We start from the raw sequence: 15,631 nt of genomic DNA on the forward strand, positions 1-15,631 counted from the left end.
TACTGCAGTGCACTTCAGGCAGGCGGACTCAGGCCCATCCCCTCCCTACCTGTTACACTTGTGGTGGTAAATGGGAGCCCTCCAAAACTCACCCGACACCCACTATACCCACATCTAGGTGCCCCCTTCACCCATAAGGGCTATGGTAATGGTAGAGTTGTAGGGAGTGGGTTTGGGGGGGGGGGTTGGGGGGCTCAGCACCCAAGGTAAGGGAGCTATGCACCTGGGAGCTATTTAATTTTTTTTTTTTTTTTTTAGAAGTGCCCCCTAGGGTGCCCGGTTTGGTGTCCTGGCATGTCAGGGGGACCAGTGCACTACAAATGCTGGCTCCTCCCATGACCAAATGCCGTGGATTTGGCCGGGACTGAGATCGCCAGCATTAGTTTCCATTATGGGCGAAAACAGATGCCGGTCATCTCAAACTCGGCCATCTTTGACATTTGGCCAGCCCGAACCGTATTATCGAAATGAAAGATGGCCGGCCATCTTTTTCGATAATACGGTTCGGGACCGCTTTTTGCGGTGCCGGCCATCTAGATGGCTGGCGCCGTTTGATTATGCCCCTCTATGTGCCTTAGTAAAAGGGCCCCTCTGTAATGTTTGTATTAGAAATAGAGCAAGAACAGAAAACAGAAGAAAGAAATTCCACAGCAAAGGAACAGAAAAGCAAGAGAAGAACCAGCCAGGAAGCACAATATAGGATCACAAAAGTTTGTTGAATAAATGACCCAACTATGGTTTGGTGAAGTGTGGCTGCGTCAGGAGTCCAACATCTAATAAAACAAATATATCCAAAATGACAGTAGTAAAATACAATTTAAAGTAAGTACGTCATGCTCTTACATACACATTGCATAAAAGATTAAAAACAAAGATAAAGAACCATAAAATTAAATTATAGATAAAAATATAAATTCAAACATCTACATGTATACCATATGTACGTTGTGAATTCTCTGAAGAGATAAAACAGATACACCAATGTGCCACACACTACAGAGTATCACATATACATTCTTTGAAACTTGGAAAATAGGAGAAACCAGAACAGAAAAATGGTTAGTTATGCTTGTGTTAGGAAACCGTGCGCTGAGCTTTAACACATGACTGTAATGCAAGGTTGTGTAGGATAGCAGCGCCTATTGAAATTTCATACATATTTCTGTAAATGAATCCCTTACCAAATGAAAAATAGAAAGAATCCAGTGTTCAAAAATTGTAGCCTAGCCCCTAATATAGGCAATATACTACTGAGAACACATGGAATTGGATAAATATTACTCAGCACATAGGACATGAACAAATGAGATGTTTGAACATAAAGAGAAATTATGGCCCTCTTCTTCATAGCATCGTGGTTGTCATGGAGAGCACTTATTTATAAGCAAGCATTGAACTCTTTTTGTATCCAAAATATAGACAGAAGGGTCATCAAATGTTTACATGCTTACATGGATGGATTTTAAGCATCAGGGCTTTAATTTGTACTGTGAAACACTTTCATATTGTCATGAGGTTTTGTAACACAGAGCTAAAAAAGACAGGAATTAGCTGAACAAAATGACTATGATTTGACCAATTAGAAGCTATAATTATACTGCTTTCCCTCTTTAGATTACATGTTACTTGCTGAGGACTTGGTTGCTTGTGCTATATATAACACTAATGCATCTCTTTCTGAGTATCCGGGTTTGATCATCTAGCACAAATTGATTTTAAATGATTGTTTTGCTTTCCGGTGTTTTGCATTGTGAGACAACTGGACTAAATTCACCTACTGATTTTAGCTAATTATAGGGGAAGGGTTTGCAGCCTAAAAGCCTGACATAGACATTTACCTAATTAACTTAAAAGTGAGTACCCCCAGAACAGAATATGGAATAAGCCATGCAGCACACTTGCTTTTATGCATGGCATATGAAGGACCAGTCCTTTGCAACTGCATTTTAATACTATGATAGTTCTATTTCTATATACTTCATGTGTTTTATGTACTGCATATCCAAACTATTTTTACATTCAAAAATGTATAATGTCAAACATACATAAAGGAAGTTTGTACGCACAAAGAAATGGTATTTACATGGTTAAGTAAAGCATTGTGATTTTGAGAATAATGTGTTTTCTAAAATCATCTCTCCTGGTATTTTTCATGGTTAAATACCAAGGATGATTTTTTTTTAAATAATGGTAAAAATGGTTAAAGGAATAGCAACAACATTTGAATCTTAAAAAATGCAAAAGTAGGCATTTAAGATGCAGAAAACCATTGGCCAAATATCTTTGATGATGAAGTACATGCAGTCATTGAACAGGAAAGAGGCATGGAGGGGGGGGGGGGGGGGGAGGTCATCATCCCAACTGATTTAAAAGTAGACAGTCAATGTGACCATATAGCTGCTAAGTTAACCAGTTCCAGGAGGAGGTTTGGGCCAATCTTGTATTTCTGCCCAGCCCAGCTCAACCCAGGCTATCAAGTACAGTGGTTACCCAGTTAGACCACCTGAATGTACAGAAATAAAACAAAGTAAAGCTAAACTAAACAAACAAATAAATAAATAAATAGTAAATATATTATTTAAAAAATAACAAAAACGTATAAGGTGATACCTATTTGACTAAATGCATTTTGACTAACTTTTAGGTCAAACCAGAATGAGTATAAGATGCAGTAAAATCATGAAAAAGTAGGTCAGTGATTGTCTTGAAGGAGAAAATAGGGGTCAGAGGAAAAATGGGTGACCAGAAGGTGATGGGCAGTATAATTTTATAACTCATAATGTATTAGGAAACCCAGATCTTTAGTTAATGCCAGTGTAGAGGTGGCCTAATGGTTGGAGCAACAGGCTGCGCACCAGGGAAACCTGGTTCAAACCCCACTGTGGCTTCTTGTAATTTTGAGCAAGTCACTTAACCTTCCATTATACCTGAATGTAAAGAATGAGCAACATCCGTTCCACTTTTTGGATTGTTTTAAAATATCTTTGTATATTCTGATCACAAAGTTATTGATGCAGTAGTTTGGTCCTGAAAAGTGCTCTGCTATGTGGCACCTGTTCTTGTGTCTATCCTGCTTATTTTCGAAGGAGAAGGCCGGCCATCTTCCTACACAAATCGGGAGATGGCCGGCCATCTCCTAAACCCGGCCAAATCGATATAATTGAAAGCCGATTTTGGCCAGCTTCAACTGCCTTCCGTCGCTGGGCCGGCCAAAGTTAAAGGGGGCGTTTCGGCAGGGTACGGAAGGCGGGACGAGGGCATGGTTACGAGATGGCTGGCTTCAGTCGATAATGGAAAAAAGAAGGCCGGTTCTGATGAGCACTTGGCCGGCTTCACTTGGTCCATTTATTTTTAGGACCAAGCCTCAAAAAAGTGCCCCAACTGACCAGATGACCACCGGAGGGAATCAGGGATCACCTTCCCTTACTCCTCCAGTGTATTCATCATAGTACAGAAACAGCTCTGCTAGGACTATCCACAATTATCCAGTATTTCTTAGATAAATTCTGATCCATGCTCTTCTTATCTTTAGACCTTTCACTGCTTTAAATCTCATTGACCACCCTTCTCTTAACCGCCTTCAAGCTATTGGTGTAACTAATACCGTACACTGTTGGTTTTCTTCTTACCTTCAGAACAGACAATATGTAGTCCGTACAACCAGCTTACAATCTGATCCTTTTACTATGATTTCAGGGGTACATTGCTCTTTCCAACATTGTTCAATATTTTTCTTACCCCACTTCTTACCTTAGCCCAATCTATAGACCTGAAAATGTTTGTATACACTAAAGTTATTCAGATATTTTGTCCATTAAACCCCCATGATCAACAGGGAATTACTGCTATTAACAATAAGCTTAAACTTATAATATCATGGTTTCATGAAAATAAATTAGGGTTGAATCCTAATATGTCCAAAGTACTGGTATTTTCTAACTCTGAACCAGAAACTCTCCACTTTCCGATTTTCCTTGATTCAATTTCTTGGGTTCCATTTTGATTCCAGTCTTTCCTTACCTGATCAGATTTCTAAAGTTGTTCAGCACTCATTTTATAAACTCTGCTTAATTAGATCCATTCAATCTTTACTACACTCACCTGCTCTTAATATTCTGATTCATTCATTGGTAATCTCTCAGTTAGATTACTGTAATTCTCTTTATCTTGGTATCTGTGTTAAGAAGTGCGAGAGGTTACATTTAGTACAGAACACAGCAATAAACCTCAACAGCCATTTAGGAAAATATGAACATGTGACACCATATCTCAAAGTAGCATACTGGCTTCCAATTCCACACCAAATTACTTTTAAGCTGTTATTGATAATATTTAAGACATGCATTTTTTAGGAACCTGAATATCTTTTCCATTATTTACTTCCTTATATACATACACAAGCCCTTAGGCCAGCCCAGTCTCATCTCCTTTATGTGCTATCTTATTGAGAGGTTATTCATGAGCATAGCAGAAAGGCTATGTTCTCTAATCAAGGCCCTTCTCTCTGGAATTCCCTACCTCGATGTTTTAGACAAATAACTACTTTGGCACAATTTAAATCAGAGCTTAAAACTTTTTTTTTAAAGATGCTTAAGCTTTGTATGTAATCCCCATTTTACTTCCCATTTTCTGGGGGAAGTGGATGTAGGCTGTAGGGCCATGAGATTTTAGCTGATTATCCGTATGAACTCCTTTTTCTTTCCCCCCTATTGTTTAAGAATTGTAGTTTCTCCTCCTTTTCCCCCTTATGTGAAATGTCTGTTGCTAATTTAGTCTAATTCTAATGCTTTTTAGTATTGTGCACCACCTAGATGGTTTTACTGTTAGGCGGGTTATACAATTTTTAATAAACTTGAAACTTGATAAACAAGGGACATGGATATCACTGTGGCAGCACAAAAACATTAATTGTATAAAATGGCAATATAGACATTTATGTGGAATAGCCTAATGCAGGAGGCCTCAAATCCAGTCCTTGAGATCTACAGCCCAGCCTAGTTTTCAGGATTTCTATAATAAATATGTATGAGATCGATTTGCACCCAATGGAAACAGATCTCATACATATTCATTGTGGAAATTCTGAAAAACATGCTGGGTTGTGGACCTTGAAGACTGGATTTGAGGACCCCTGGCCTAATAAAGCAGTGAGGCTGACACTACTCTTTATCAGAACATACTGTTTTGAGCAAGTTATAGTTCACGGAGGTCTTCAAGTAGCTGTTATGGTTAGATGCCCTCCAGATCAACTACTACAGAATTAACTCATTACAAATCAAGGTGGCAACTGGTATGACTACTTCCAGATTGCTCAATGAGGCAGTACAGCACATAGGTGCTCTACAGTATATATGGCATATATAAGGCAGGCCATTAGCACCACTTCATCACATGCGCAGACAAGTAGACCAGACACAGCAACAAGGCCAGGTCATAACTAACATGAATGTCCATGGTTCCAGAAAATGCCACAGTACTCAGTTTGCAAAAGAACCAAAATACAGAGCAGGGAATGGACCAATGGCCAACCAATGCACCAAAAGAGTCCAGAGTTGAAATATCCAAGTTTATTGGTGTTTACAAAATAAAAAACAAACAAACAATTAAAATGTGACTTGACATGGACCTATATTTCATCAAAAGAACGCCTGCTTCAGGAGACAATGTATCTGATAAAAGGTTTCTGAATGGAGTCATATAACCTTTCCGTTACAGAGCTCACTTTCACATTTGAGGTGGGCAGAAACCACTGTCTAAATGCTGGTTTTCAGATGTTCAAAACACAAAAGCCTTCTAAAATAAAAGCCATAAATATCAAACTAAACCCTTCAAATACTGCTTATATATTTATCACAATTTTATGATTTGGACTGAGGGAGAAAATACTCTCAAACAATTTCACAACTTTTTAAATGTATCCCATCTTTCAATCAGATTCCAAATTGACTACACCAGAGGGAAAAAAAATCTTTTTCAATACAACAATTTCTATCAACAATGGCTATCAGCAAACATTTGTATATACAGAGTCAACTGAGAGATGCAGCTACCTTAACAGCTCCAGATTTCACTCTTAACATACAAAGGGCCCTGTTTACTAAGCAGTATTATAGGCACGTTAACATTTTTAATGTGTGTTAACCATGTATGCGCGTTAACCATGTACATGCCTACAATATCCCTATAGGAGCCCACATGGTTAGCTCACATGCTAAATGTAGGTGCGCTAAAAACAATAACGCACCTTAGTGAACAGGGCCCAAAATGTCCAATGTATGCAGCAAAACCATACAGTATCACCATGTATGCTCTGATGCAAGAGACATAGATGAGCATTTCAAAGTGCTGACTGTATCCTTCAAGGAAAAACTATAACCCACAAATTATCTCCAGGAAGATTGCTTCTTCAGTTAAAACACCCAGGGTGAAACTACTGCAGTACAAAATAACAACAACAACAACAACTGTAGTCTATTAGATTGTAAGCTCTTTGAGCAGGGACTGTCTTTCTTCTATGTTTGTGCAGCGCTGCGTACGCCTTGTAGCGCTATAAAAATGCTAAATAGTAGTAGTAGTAGTTACGTATAATCTAGAACTGGAAAATTTGAAAATAATCATTAAAAAATCTACAGCTACTATTTCAAGCGGATGAGTCCCAGAAATCACCAGTACTGGCCTTCCAATAACCACCTAATCTTTAGCAAAATCAATAAAAAGCAAACTTTGAATAGAATCTCAAAAAGAAGAGAATGGAAAAAAGTTCTAGAAGTATACTACACTGTGAACCTTGCCAGCACTGTTAACCATATGGAAAAGACAAAGGGATACTGCTCATGTGACTCCTCCAATGTAATATATATTATTCAACACAAAAAATATGAAGAAGGATGTTATATTGGTGAAAAAGTGAGATATTAAATATAAGAATTGATTCACATGGAGGGGCATAATCGAACGGGGCCGGCCATCTATATGGGCGGCCATCTCTAAGGCTGGCCCCGGAAAGTGGCATACCCGACCTTATTATCGAAACAAGATGGCCGGCCATCTTTCGTTTCGATAATACAGTCGGGGCCGGCCAAATCTCAACATTTGGGCCACCTTTAGAGTTGGCGTTAGAGTTGGCCACCATTGGTTTTCGCCGATAATGGAAACTAATGGCGGCCATCTCAAACCCAGCAAAATCCAATAGATTTGATCATGGAAGGAGCCAACATTTATAGTGCAGTGGTCCCCCTCACATGCCAGGACACCAACTGGGCACCCTAGGGGGCTCCTCAGTAGACTTCAGAAATTGCTCCCAGGTGCATAGCTCCCTTACTTTGGGTGCTGAGCCCACCAAAATACCCCAAACCCACTACCCACAACTGTAGAACACTACCATAGCCCTTATGGGTGAAGGGGGGCACCTAGATGTGGGTACAGTGGGTTTTGGGTGGGTTTTGGAGGGCTCCCATTTACCACCACAAGTGTAACAGGTAGGGGGGGAATGGGCCTGGGTCCGTCTGCCTGAAGTCCACTGCAGCACCCACTAAAACTGCTCCAGGGACCTGCATACTGCTGTGATGGAGCTGGGTATGACATTTGAGGCTGGCATAGAGGCTGGCACAAAAGTTTAAAAAATGTTTTGGGGGGTCTATTCTTTGTATTTTGCCTTATTATTTTGTTAAATGTTATGTAAATCACTCTAATATTTTTCAGGAAGGATAGTGTTGCAATTTATTTTTATAAACATAAACATAGTACTGTGTCCATACTGTCTTTAATGTAACTATGGTAGTGCTATCTGTTCAGGATATCATTAATTTGTATATTGGGTTTAAAATGCAATATAACAATGACATTAGAATCAGCATAGTAAGAAGGTCAATTTTAATGCAGGCTAGTACGTAAGCTGCGGGAAGGCTAGCACGTGGGTAGCATGCACCAAATCATCACTACCACTGGGGTAGTGCTTGCACCAAATCCTGCGGTAGATATTTTTCTATTTTCTACCACGGGGGGTTACTGGTGATAATTGGCAGCATAGCCATGTTGGCACGCGCTGCATGATTACCACATGGGTAATGCATGAGCCCTTACTGCTTGGTCAATGGCTGGTGGTAAGGGCTCAGGCCATAAATAGGCATGCGCTAGTTTTAATTTTTGTGCAGACCTATTTCCCGGCCCATTAAAAATTTGCCTTTTTCCAAGCTGCAGTAAAAAGTGGCCCAGCACGCACCAAAAAGACGCACCTACGCTACCGCAGGCCACTTGTTACCACAGCTTTGTAAAAGGACCCCTGAACTGACATAGCCCGTAATATTTCAACAGCTGTCTTCTTCGGAGGATGTTCAAAATACCTGCAATATTTGTACTGGATATTACAAAATAATACATATACAAGGCTAAGAACTAGAACCCGATGGATGCACAAAAATTATTGGAATTCTTTCTAATCTCTTCTATCCAGGCTGTTTAAGCTCCTGGCTCACAGTTTCCTTGTCTCAATCATTTCATTGCAGAAAGTCAAAGAAAAAACATTAAAGTTTGCATTCAGTTCTTTTTAGGCAACCCAGTGTTTCCCTGGCCAAGTTGTTTAAGTGGGAAGATTCCGTGCATCCCCATCTTCTCTAAAAATAACACAAGCCTTGACAAGAAGCTATTTTAAGTGGCTTATGCCTTACATGAGAAACTTATTTTGGTATGCATGTGTCCAGTGTCCATGCTTGCATTAGTTTGTACATGATGAGCTCGCTACTGTCATAGTCACAGAGAAAGCTTCTATCTTAGGTGACATTAGGAGCAGTAGATGTGAATTTTTCCTTCAAGATGAGTAAAAAATGTAGAGGAAGCAAAGATAAACTAACATTAAAGTTTGGTTTAAGCCTTTCTTTCCAGGCATTTGAACTCCCATCTTTATAATACTGGATCTAATTTCATTAAACCTGGATGTGAATTGTCTCTCTGGAAAATTCAATAAGCATTTATTTTCTAGGAAAAACTGGCAGTTGTCAGATAAGGGAGATTCATGCAAAAGACTTTGTTTTACAAATATACTGAAAAGCAAATTAAAGTTCCCTGGAGAAGACCTATACAAATAGCCAAGATGTAATATTCAAGTGGAAATAGTACAGTGCAGTGCAGTACTGGCTTTTTCATTTCTTCTCTAGAAAAAAGCAAGTGAAAATAAACGTTCCAGTGTGCAAATGGCACCCAAAAGCTATGCTAATCAGAAAATGCGGACGATAGGACACAGGATGGAAATTAAGCTACTTCCTTCTGGTACATTATCATGTATTAGTCATGTTTGCACCTCTAAGAAGTTTCCATTTTTTTGCATCAAAAAATCTAGATATGAAGCTGAAGCTGCCTTCTTCGCAAACCTGAAGCTATCAGATTTCAACATTATTGACACACTTGGAGTTGGAGGCTTCGGAAGAGTTGAGCTGGTAGGTAGATTTTCTTTGTTGTAAAGTTAAAAATATTTCAGACCTGGTTCCCAAATTGTGCATATGATTCTGTGCATTGAATAGTACAATTATTGTATTATGTTAAATGTATATAGTAATGGAATAGGCTTTGTGGTAGATAATGTGCAATAATGACATTATCATGCACTACTTATTGAGTAATAACCTTATCAGTGATTTTTTTTTCATCTTTTGTAACTGAAAAGGTTAAGGTACTTACTCATCAATAAGCTTCAAACCAAATTGGAGTGGGGTCTTTTACAAAGGCGCATTAGCGTTTTTAGTACGTGCTAATGATTAGCATGCGCTATTCCTAGAGACACCCAAAGGAATATATGGGTATCTCTAGTAATTAGCGCACACTTATTTTTAGTGTGCACTGAAAATGTTAGCATGCCTTTGTAAAGGACCACTCGATGGCTAATGTACACTTAAAAAAAATCAGGAACTAATTCATATTTTTACATAACTAAAAAAAAAAGTTGTAAACTTTGGAAATGCACAGCTGCCTGATTCAGTGATTTCTGCCAAATATTTCCTAAACACATGACTAAAGATAATGGCATTTTTTTAAAGCTTGGGTTCAGAGAGAATTTAAATAATGAATAACTATAGAAAGAATGAATGGCAGCACTAACAAAGTAATGCAGTTCACAGATTCATAAAAGTAATCATACCACATCTCTAAAAACAGATTTTTTGAGAGGAATATTTTGGTTGATATTAATATGGGAATCCATTTCTGAGAAGCAAAATTAGGAGCCCTTTTACTAAAGTGCAATAAAATCTGGTCTTAACACATTTTAATCGGGACTTTCCTGCATGCTATGCCCAGATTTTACACTGCACCTTTTTAGGGTTTTTGTTTGCAGTTTGTTGGCTAATGTTCCTATTAGCATGTGAGACCTGCAAAAAATTAACATGGGAGCACTTACCATCTCCTATTTAGGAGGTGCTAGGTGCTCTTGCATTAACTCTGCGTTGTCCAGTTAGCATGATCTAATCATAACATGCTAGTTGGAGAGCGCTGGAGCCCCACGCTCTGCCTGTGACATACCACTTCCAAAAAATGTTTTAAAATCATTAACGCAGGATTTACTGTGCAAAAACAGGCAAAATACTGGAAGCCACTTTTAATACATCTTTCAGTAGCCTGCTCTCAAGCATTAACTGCATGTTAAAGGCTTAGAGTCCTGTTTACTAGGTCACACTATATGCATGCTAGCATTTTTAGCGCACGCTAAAAATTAGCACATACTAATGCTAGAGACCCCCATAGGAATATATGGGTGTCCCTAGCATTTAGCATGTGCTGATTTTAGCATGCACTAACAATGCTAGCGCACCTTAATAAACAGGGCCCTTAGACTGCTTTAGTAAGGGGGTCCTTAATTCTTAAGACAAGCCATCAATTTAGTTTATAATCATTGAGGTAATGAAAGGCAACATAACTACGTAATCAAAGTACACATATTTCTCATCATTTTCTGTAATGCTTTGATATTTAACCAGTTAAGTGAAAGTGCTATTGTGATTAATGAAGGTCAATGAATGTCATATGTTTTCTCTCCCTACAAATACTTTTATCTTATTTTTAAGAAGGCGCATTCATTATCACACATTTGATTCATTATTGCACCTTTGAAAATGTAGAGCCCTGTTAACTAAGGTGTGCTACCATTTTTAGCGTGTGCTAATCATGTATGCCCATAGGAATATTATGGGCACCTGCACAGTGCATCCTAATGCTTAGCGAGCGCTAAAAACGCTAATGCATCTCTAGCGCAGCTTAGTAAACAGGGCCCGTAGTGTGTATTGAACTGATTTATTTCTGGTTAACCAAGGAATTAACATTTGTAACAGTGATTAACATATGCTAGAAAGTTCTAACAAGCGTTAAAAACATTTTATTAGCACAAATGTGTGAAACAAACCAAAAACAAAAATGTTAAAATATCAGGAATTTTTTTTAATGATTTGAAAACAAAACAAATGATTTCAAAGAAAGCCATTTATAATTTAAAAAAAAACAGTTTATACTTTTCTGGACTTCTACTGATGTGAGACAAAATGTTTGCCATTAATGACAATCTGTATATAGCTGGAGTCTTGTAAAAATAGAATGTATTTTTATTACATAGTTATGTTACCATTGCATTCACTATAATTCATTTATTTACATTCTGGGTTAAAAAGTATTTTTGCAATATTTTAGTCACATCATGTTAAAAAACTTTTATTAGTAAGTAAAGACTGGATTACCTCGCAGTGCTGACCAAGGAGATCCTGAAATACAATCCTGATAGTATTTTTAGGAACTCCTTTGAACTATGCACAGTGCAGTAAACAGAGTTACTGTCACCAACACAATGTGGGAGAGACATGACAGGGTGGAAAATGTTTTCATTAACTATATATTGGGGGTGTTCATTTAAAATTGTTTCATTTTGTTTTATGTGTTTACACATTTACCTACCACTATCTCAACACAAAGTAGTCCAATACAGTGTACAGTAAAACTAAAAATATGACCAGTAAGTCATGCAAGCCCCTGTTTACCAGTGGCTGCCAGTGCGGTAATGCCGACACAGCCCATTCACTTTGATTGCCAGTAATGTAGATGAGCTAACAGATTAGCTCAGAAATGCCCACTCTCCTTCCCAACATGGCTATAAACATGAATCTAAAACATAATAAACAATATTCACTAATATACCAACAATCATGCAAATATAAGAAGCACTGTTAGAGGGACATATAGATAATTGCTGTATTGTACTATCTGCTGGCTATAGTAGAGCAATTATCTATACGTCTGTCTAACAGTGATTCTGCCAGAATCTCTCTAAGCTCCTTTAATATCCTGGGATGAATCCCATCTGGTCCCTTGGCTTTGTCCACTTTTAGTTTTTCCAAGTTGTTCGTGAACGGTGAGACATCCACTCCATTCTCATATGTACCTTTTACCAGCTGATTGTGGTCCTTCTCCAGAAACCCTGCCCCCCAAGTACCCTACCCCTTCACCAATCACCCCCCTCCAGACCTACTGGGGAAAGCATTGGTGTTTAAGTGAGTGCCAAGCAGCAACAATCCCTCTCTATTACCACCTGGGTAGGTGCCAGGATTCAAAATAGCACCAATAGTCCCTAGTGATAGACTTGCTGTACTACCACTAGGGTTCAATCTCTCATATACAGGCATGTAACGCAGTAGATGTGAATAACTGTGTTCCCTGTGTGCTAAATGCAGGACAGATACACCCTGCATTTAGTGCACATGCTTTTCATAACCACACATTAATTTGTACAGGAAACAAGCTCCCTAGTGGATATTCACAGCACAGAATGAAACAGAGTTTGTGGGAAATTTTGCTCTCCTGATCTACTTCCTTTCTGTAATAAACCATTCAAGATGTCATTGTATCGGTATATGTTCCTGTAGTCTTATTTCCTCGTAACAATGTCCTCCCTTCTGAATGGAGAGTTACTTTTTCTCTTTGAATATTTGTCCAATTCACAGAATGGTAGAGAACCTTGGAGTTGAGGTTTAAGAAGAAATGATGTAGCATTTATGTGGAGAAGGTTTTGTTCCCCAAACTTTGAATCCATTTCAAAATATATATATATTATTTATTCTTGGCTGACAAGCTATGATGAGTATCTGGTATAGTCCCCAGGAACAGTTAGTTATCCTTTTCATTTTCAAACACTGCAAACAACATACTGCCACAAATCTAGTATTATGGAAGTCCCAAAGTAATAAAATATTACTGTGTGATATTTATAACTCATAGTAACATTTAATGAGATTTTTATGATTTGTACACCTTGTTTTTTCTTGGTGTTTATTTTTTCTAACACCTGGTGCAAGTGGATGCCAGAGAACTGCTTTCCTAGCTTCAGAGTCTTCACTGCAGAGGCTTCTATCACAGCCCACACACCGGTAATTCCAAGTATATGCTGATGATGTCACACTCAAAGACTGCTATTTAAAGCCAGTTACTCTGAGGCCTTGCGTTTCAGGTGTCGCATTGAAGGGGTGTGCCTACAGGGCAGGACATGCCCATTAATGAGCACTGAGTGATTTAAGACATTTTGCTTAATTATTTTTTAGTTATTGCTGTCTTATGTCTGAAAAAATGTTGGTAGTGTATTATTGTCTTGTTTCTTAGAGGAAGATGCAGTTTTGTTATTTTTTGTTGTTTCGGATGATGCTTGGGGGTGTGGTAGGGGATTGTTTAAATAATATGGATGCCCTATCCAAGTTTCTGGAGTAGATGAGATGAATATAGTAATATGAAACCTTATGGTCCAAATTATTTTAAACAACTCAGGACATGGGGAAGAATTTTTGGATCAGATGGTGATTGTGAAATGGTGAATGCTGCTATTCCAGCTATTACCGGGAGGTGTAAATTGTTGGCATTGTTGGCTCCATTTACTTCTAGGGCTGGACATATTAATGCTGTCTTAGATATACACAACTTGTTTTCCCTCCCCCTTCAATGAATGCAACCCCAGTTTCTATAGGTTATTTTAATGCTAGGTCTATGAGAAATAAATATGATGTGATAAGAGATCTTATCCCAGATAAGGAAGCCCTCACAGTTAAGCTGTGAGGGTGTTAACATTGGCTGAAGCCAGGCAGCCAGAAGAAGAAAGGAAAGGGGGGGGGGGAGTTGCAGGAGGGAGTTAGTTTGGAAGTAGTTAGTGTTTAGGTTAGCAACAGGAAAGGGAGAAAGGGGATTGGGTAGGAATTAAGGGATAGGATTGGCTGGAAGGGAAGTGCTAGGATAGGGAAGATTTGGGCGCTCAGAATTAGTTTTTAGTTAGGTAGGAGAGGGTTAGGGTGAATAGGAGGGAGTGAAAGACCCATCCCAGCCCACCCTTGGTGGGGGGGTGTGTGGTGGGGACAAAATTTTGAGATGGTTAGGGAAAGTGGAGGATTTGGGGGTAAATGGTAGCAGCTTTTAAATGGAAAGGGGTGCCTGGATGAGGGGTTTAAGAGGCACCAGAAGCGGTTAAAGGAATTGTATGAAATATATGAAATGGAAATGAACTCGTGGGCGGAACCGCCATGAGTAAGAGGTGGCTTGACGGTACCGTAAGTCACCTGGGGGGAGGGGGGTAAGGGGGGAAGAAAGTGAGCCAGTTCATTACCGAATGGCTTAACATTATTATTAATCACACTGTGAAGTGGGGAGAAAGTGAGCCAGTTCGTTACCGAAGGGCTTAACATTATTAACCGCATTCTGAAGTTAACCTGGTGGAAAATTATATGTTACTAAGTTGATGTTAAGTAAATGAATTAATATTTGAAAATAAAGCTGCAGCCAAATTTTATTCCAAAAAAGAAATTGTTGTTTGAATTATTTAAAAAATTTTAAGTATGTGTTAAGGGCTGCCTGAAGTGTGAATGTAAATGTTATGGTTATGACCTGGTGTTTGTAGTGGAAACTTGGTTTAGCAAGGAAGACATTGTGCATTCACTCTGCCACTCCCCAGTACCTCTCCACTCTTGTCTCTCCCTATGCCCCCCCTCGGGTACTCCGTTCTGTAGATAAATCTCTCTTATCTGTCCCCTTCTCCTCTACTGATAATTCTAGACTCCGTTCCTTTTATCTTGCTGCAACTCACACCTGGAATAGACTTCCCGAGCCTGTATGTCTAGCCCCGTCTTTGGCCGTCTTCAAGTCCAAACTTAAAGCCCACCTCTTTACCACTACTTTTGACTCTTAACCACTACTCACTTGCCCTGTCCTTTTATACTCACCTCTTTATTCCCTTACCCTTAATTGTTCTGTCTGTTTAACTGTCTTATCTAGATTGTAAGCTCTTTGAGCAGGGACTGTCTTTTTGTGTATGGTGTACAGCGCTGCGTATGCCTTGTAGCGCTATAGAAATGATAAGTAGTAGTAGCATAAAGGAATCCTGTGCAGTAGGAATGGATCCTCAGAAGCTTAACCGAAATTGGATGGTGGAGCAGATGGGGGAAGAGGGGTTGGTGGTTGGGAGGCGAGGATAGTGGAGGGCAGACTTATACGGTCTGTGCCAGAGCCAGTGATGGGAGGTGGGACTGGTGGTTGGGAGGTGGGAAATACTGCTGGGCAGACTTGTACGGTCTGTGCCCTGAAAAAGGCAGGTACAAATCAAGGTAAGGTATACACATATGAGTTTATC

General features: G+C 39.1%; 1 protein-coding gene across 2 annotated transcripts in view; it reads left to right on the plus strand.

Annotated features, from left to right (window-relative positions):
• PRKG1 (protein kinase cGMP-dependent 1) overlaps positions 1-15,631 on the plus strand; it is a 1,533,271-nt gene that overhangs the window by 1,442,176 nt on the left and 75,464 nt on the right. For both annotated transcript variants that reach the window (XM_030203098.1, XM_030203097.1), the window contains exon 10: positions 9,335-9,431. In XM_030203098.1, the coding sequence (XP_030058958.1) occupies positions 9,335-9,431 (97 nt within the window). The remainder of the gene's footprint in view (positions 1-9,334; positions 9,432-15,631) is intronic.

Source organism: Microcaecilia unicolor, chromosome 5 (genome assembly GCF_901765095.1).
Source record: "Microcaecilia unicolor chromosome 5, aMicUni1.1, whole genome shotgun sequence".
NCBI classification, from domain to species: domain Eukaryota; kingdom Metazoa; phylum Chordata; class Amphibia; order Gymnophiona; family Siphonopidae; genus Microcaecilia; species Microcaecilia unicolor.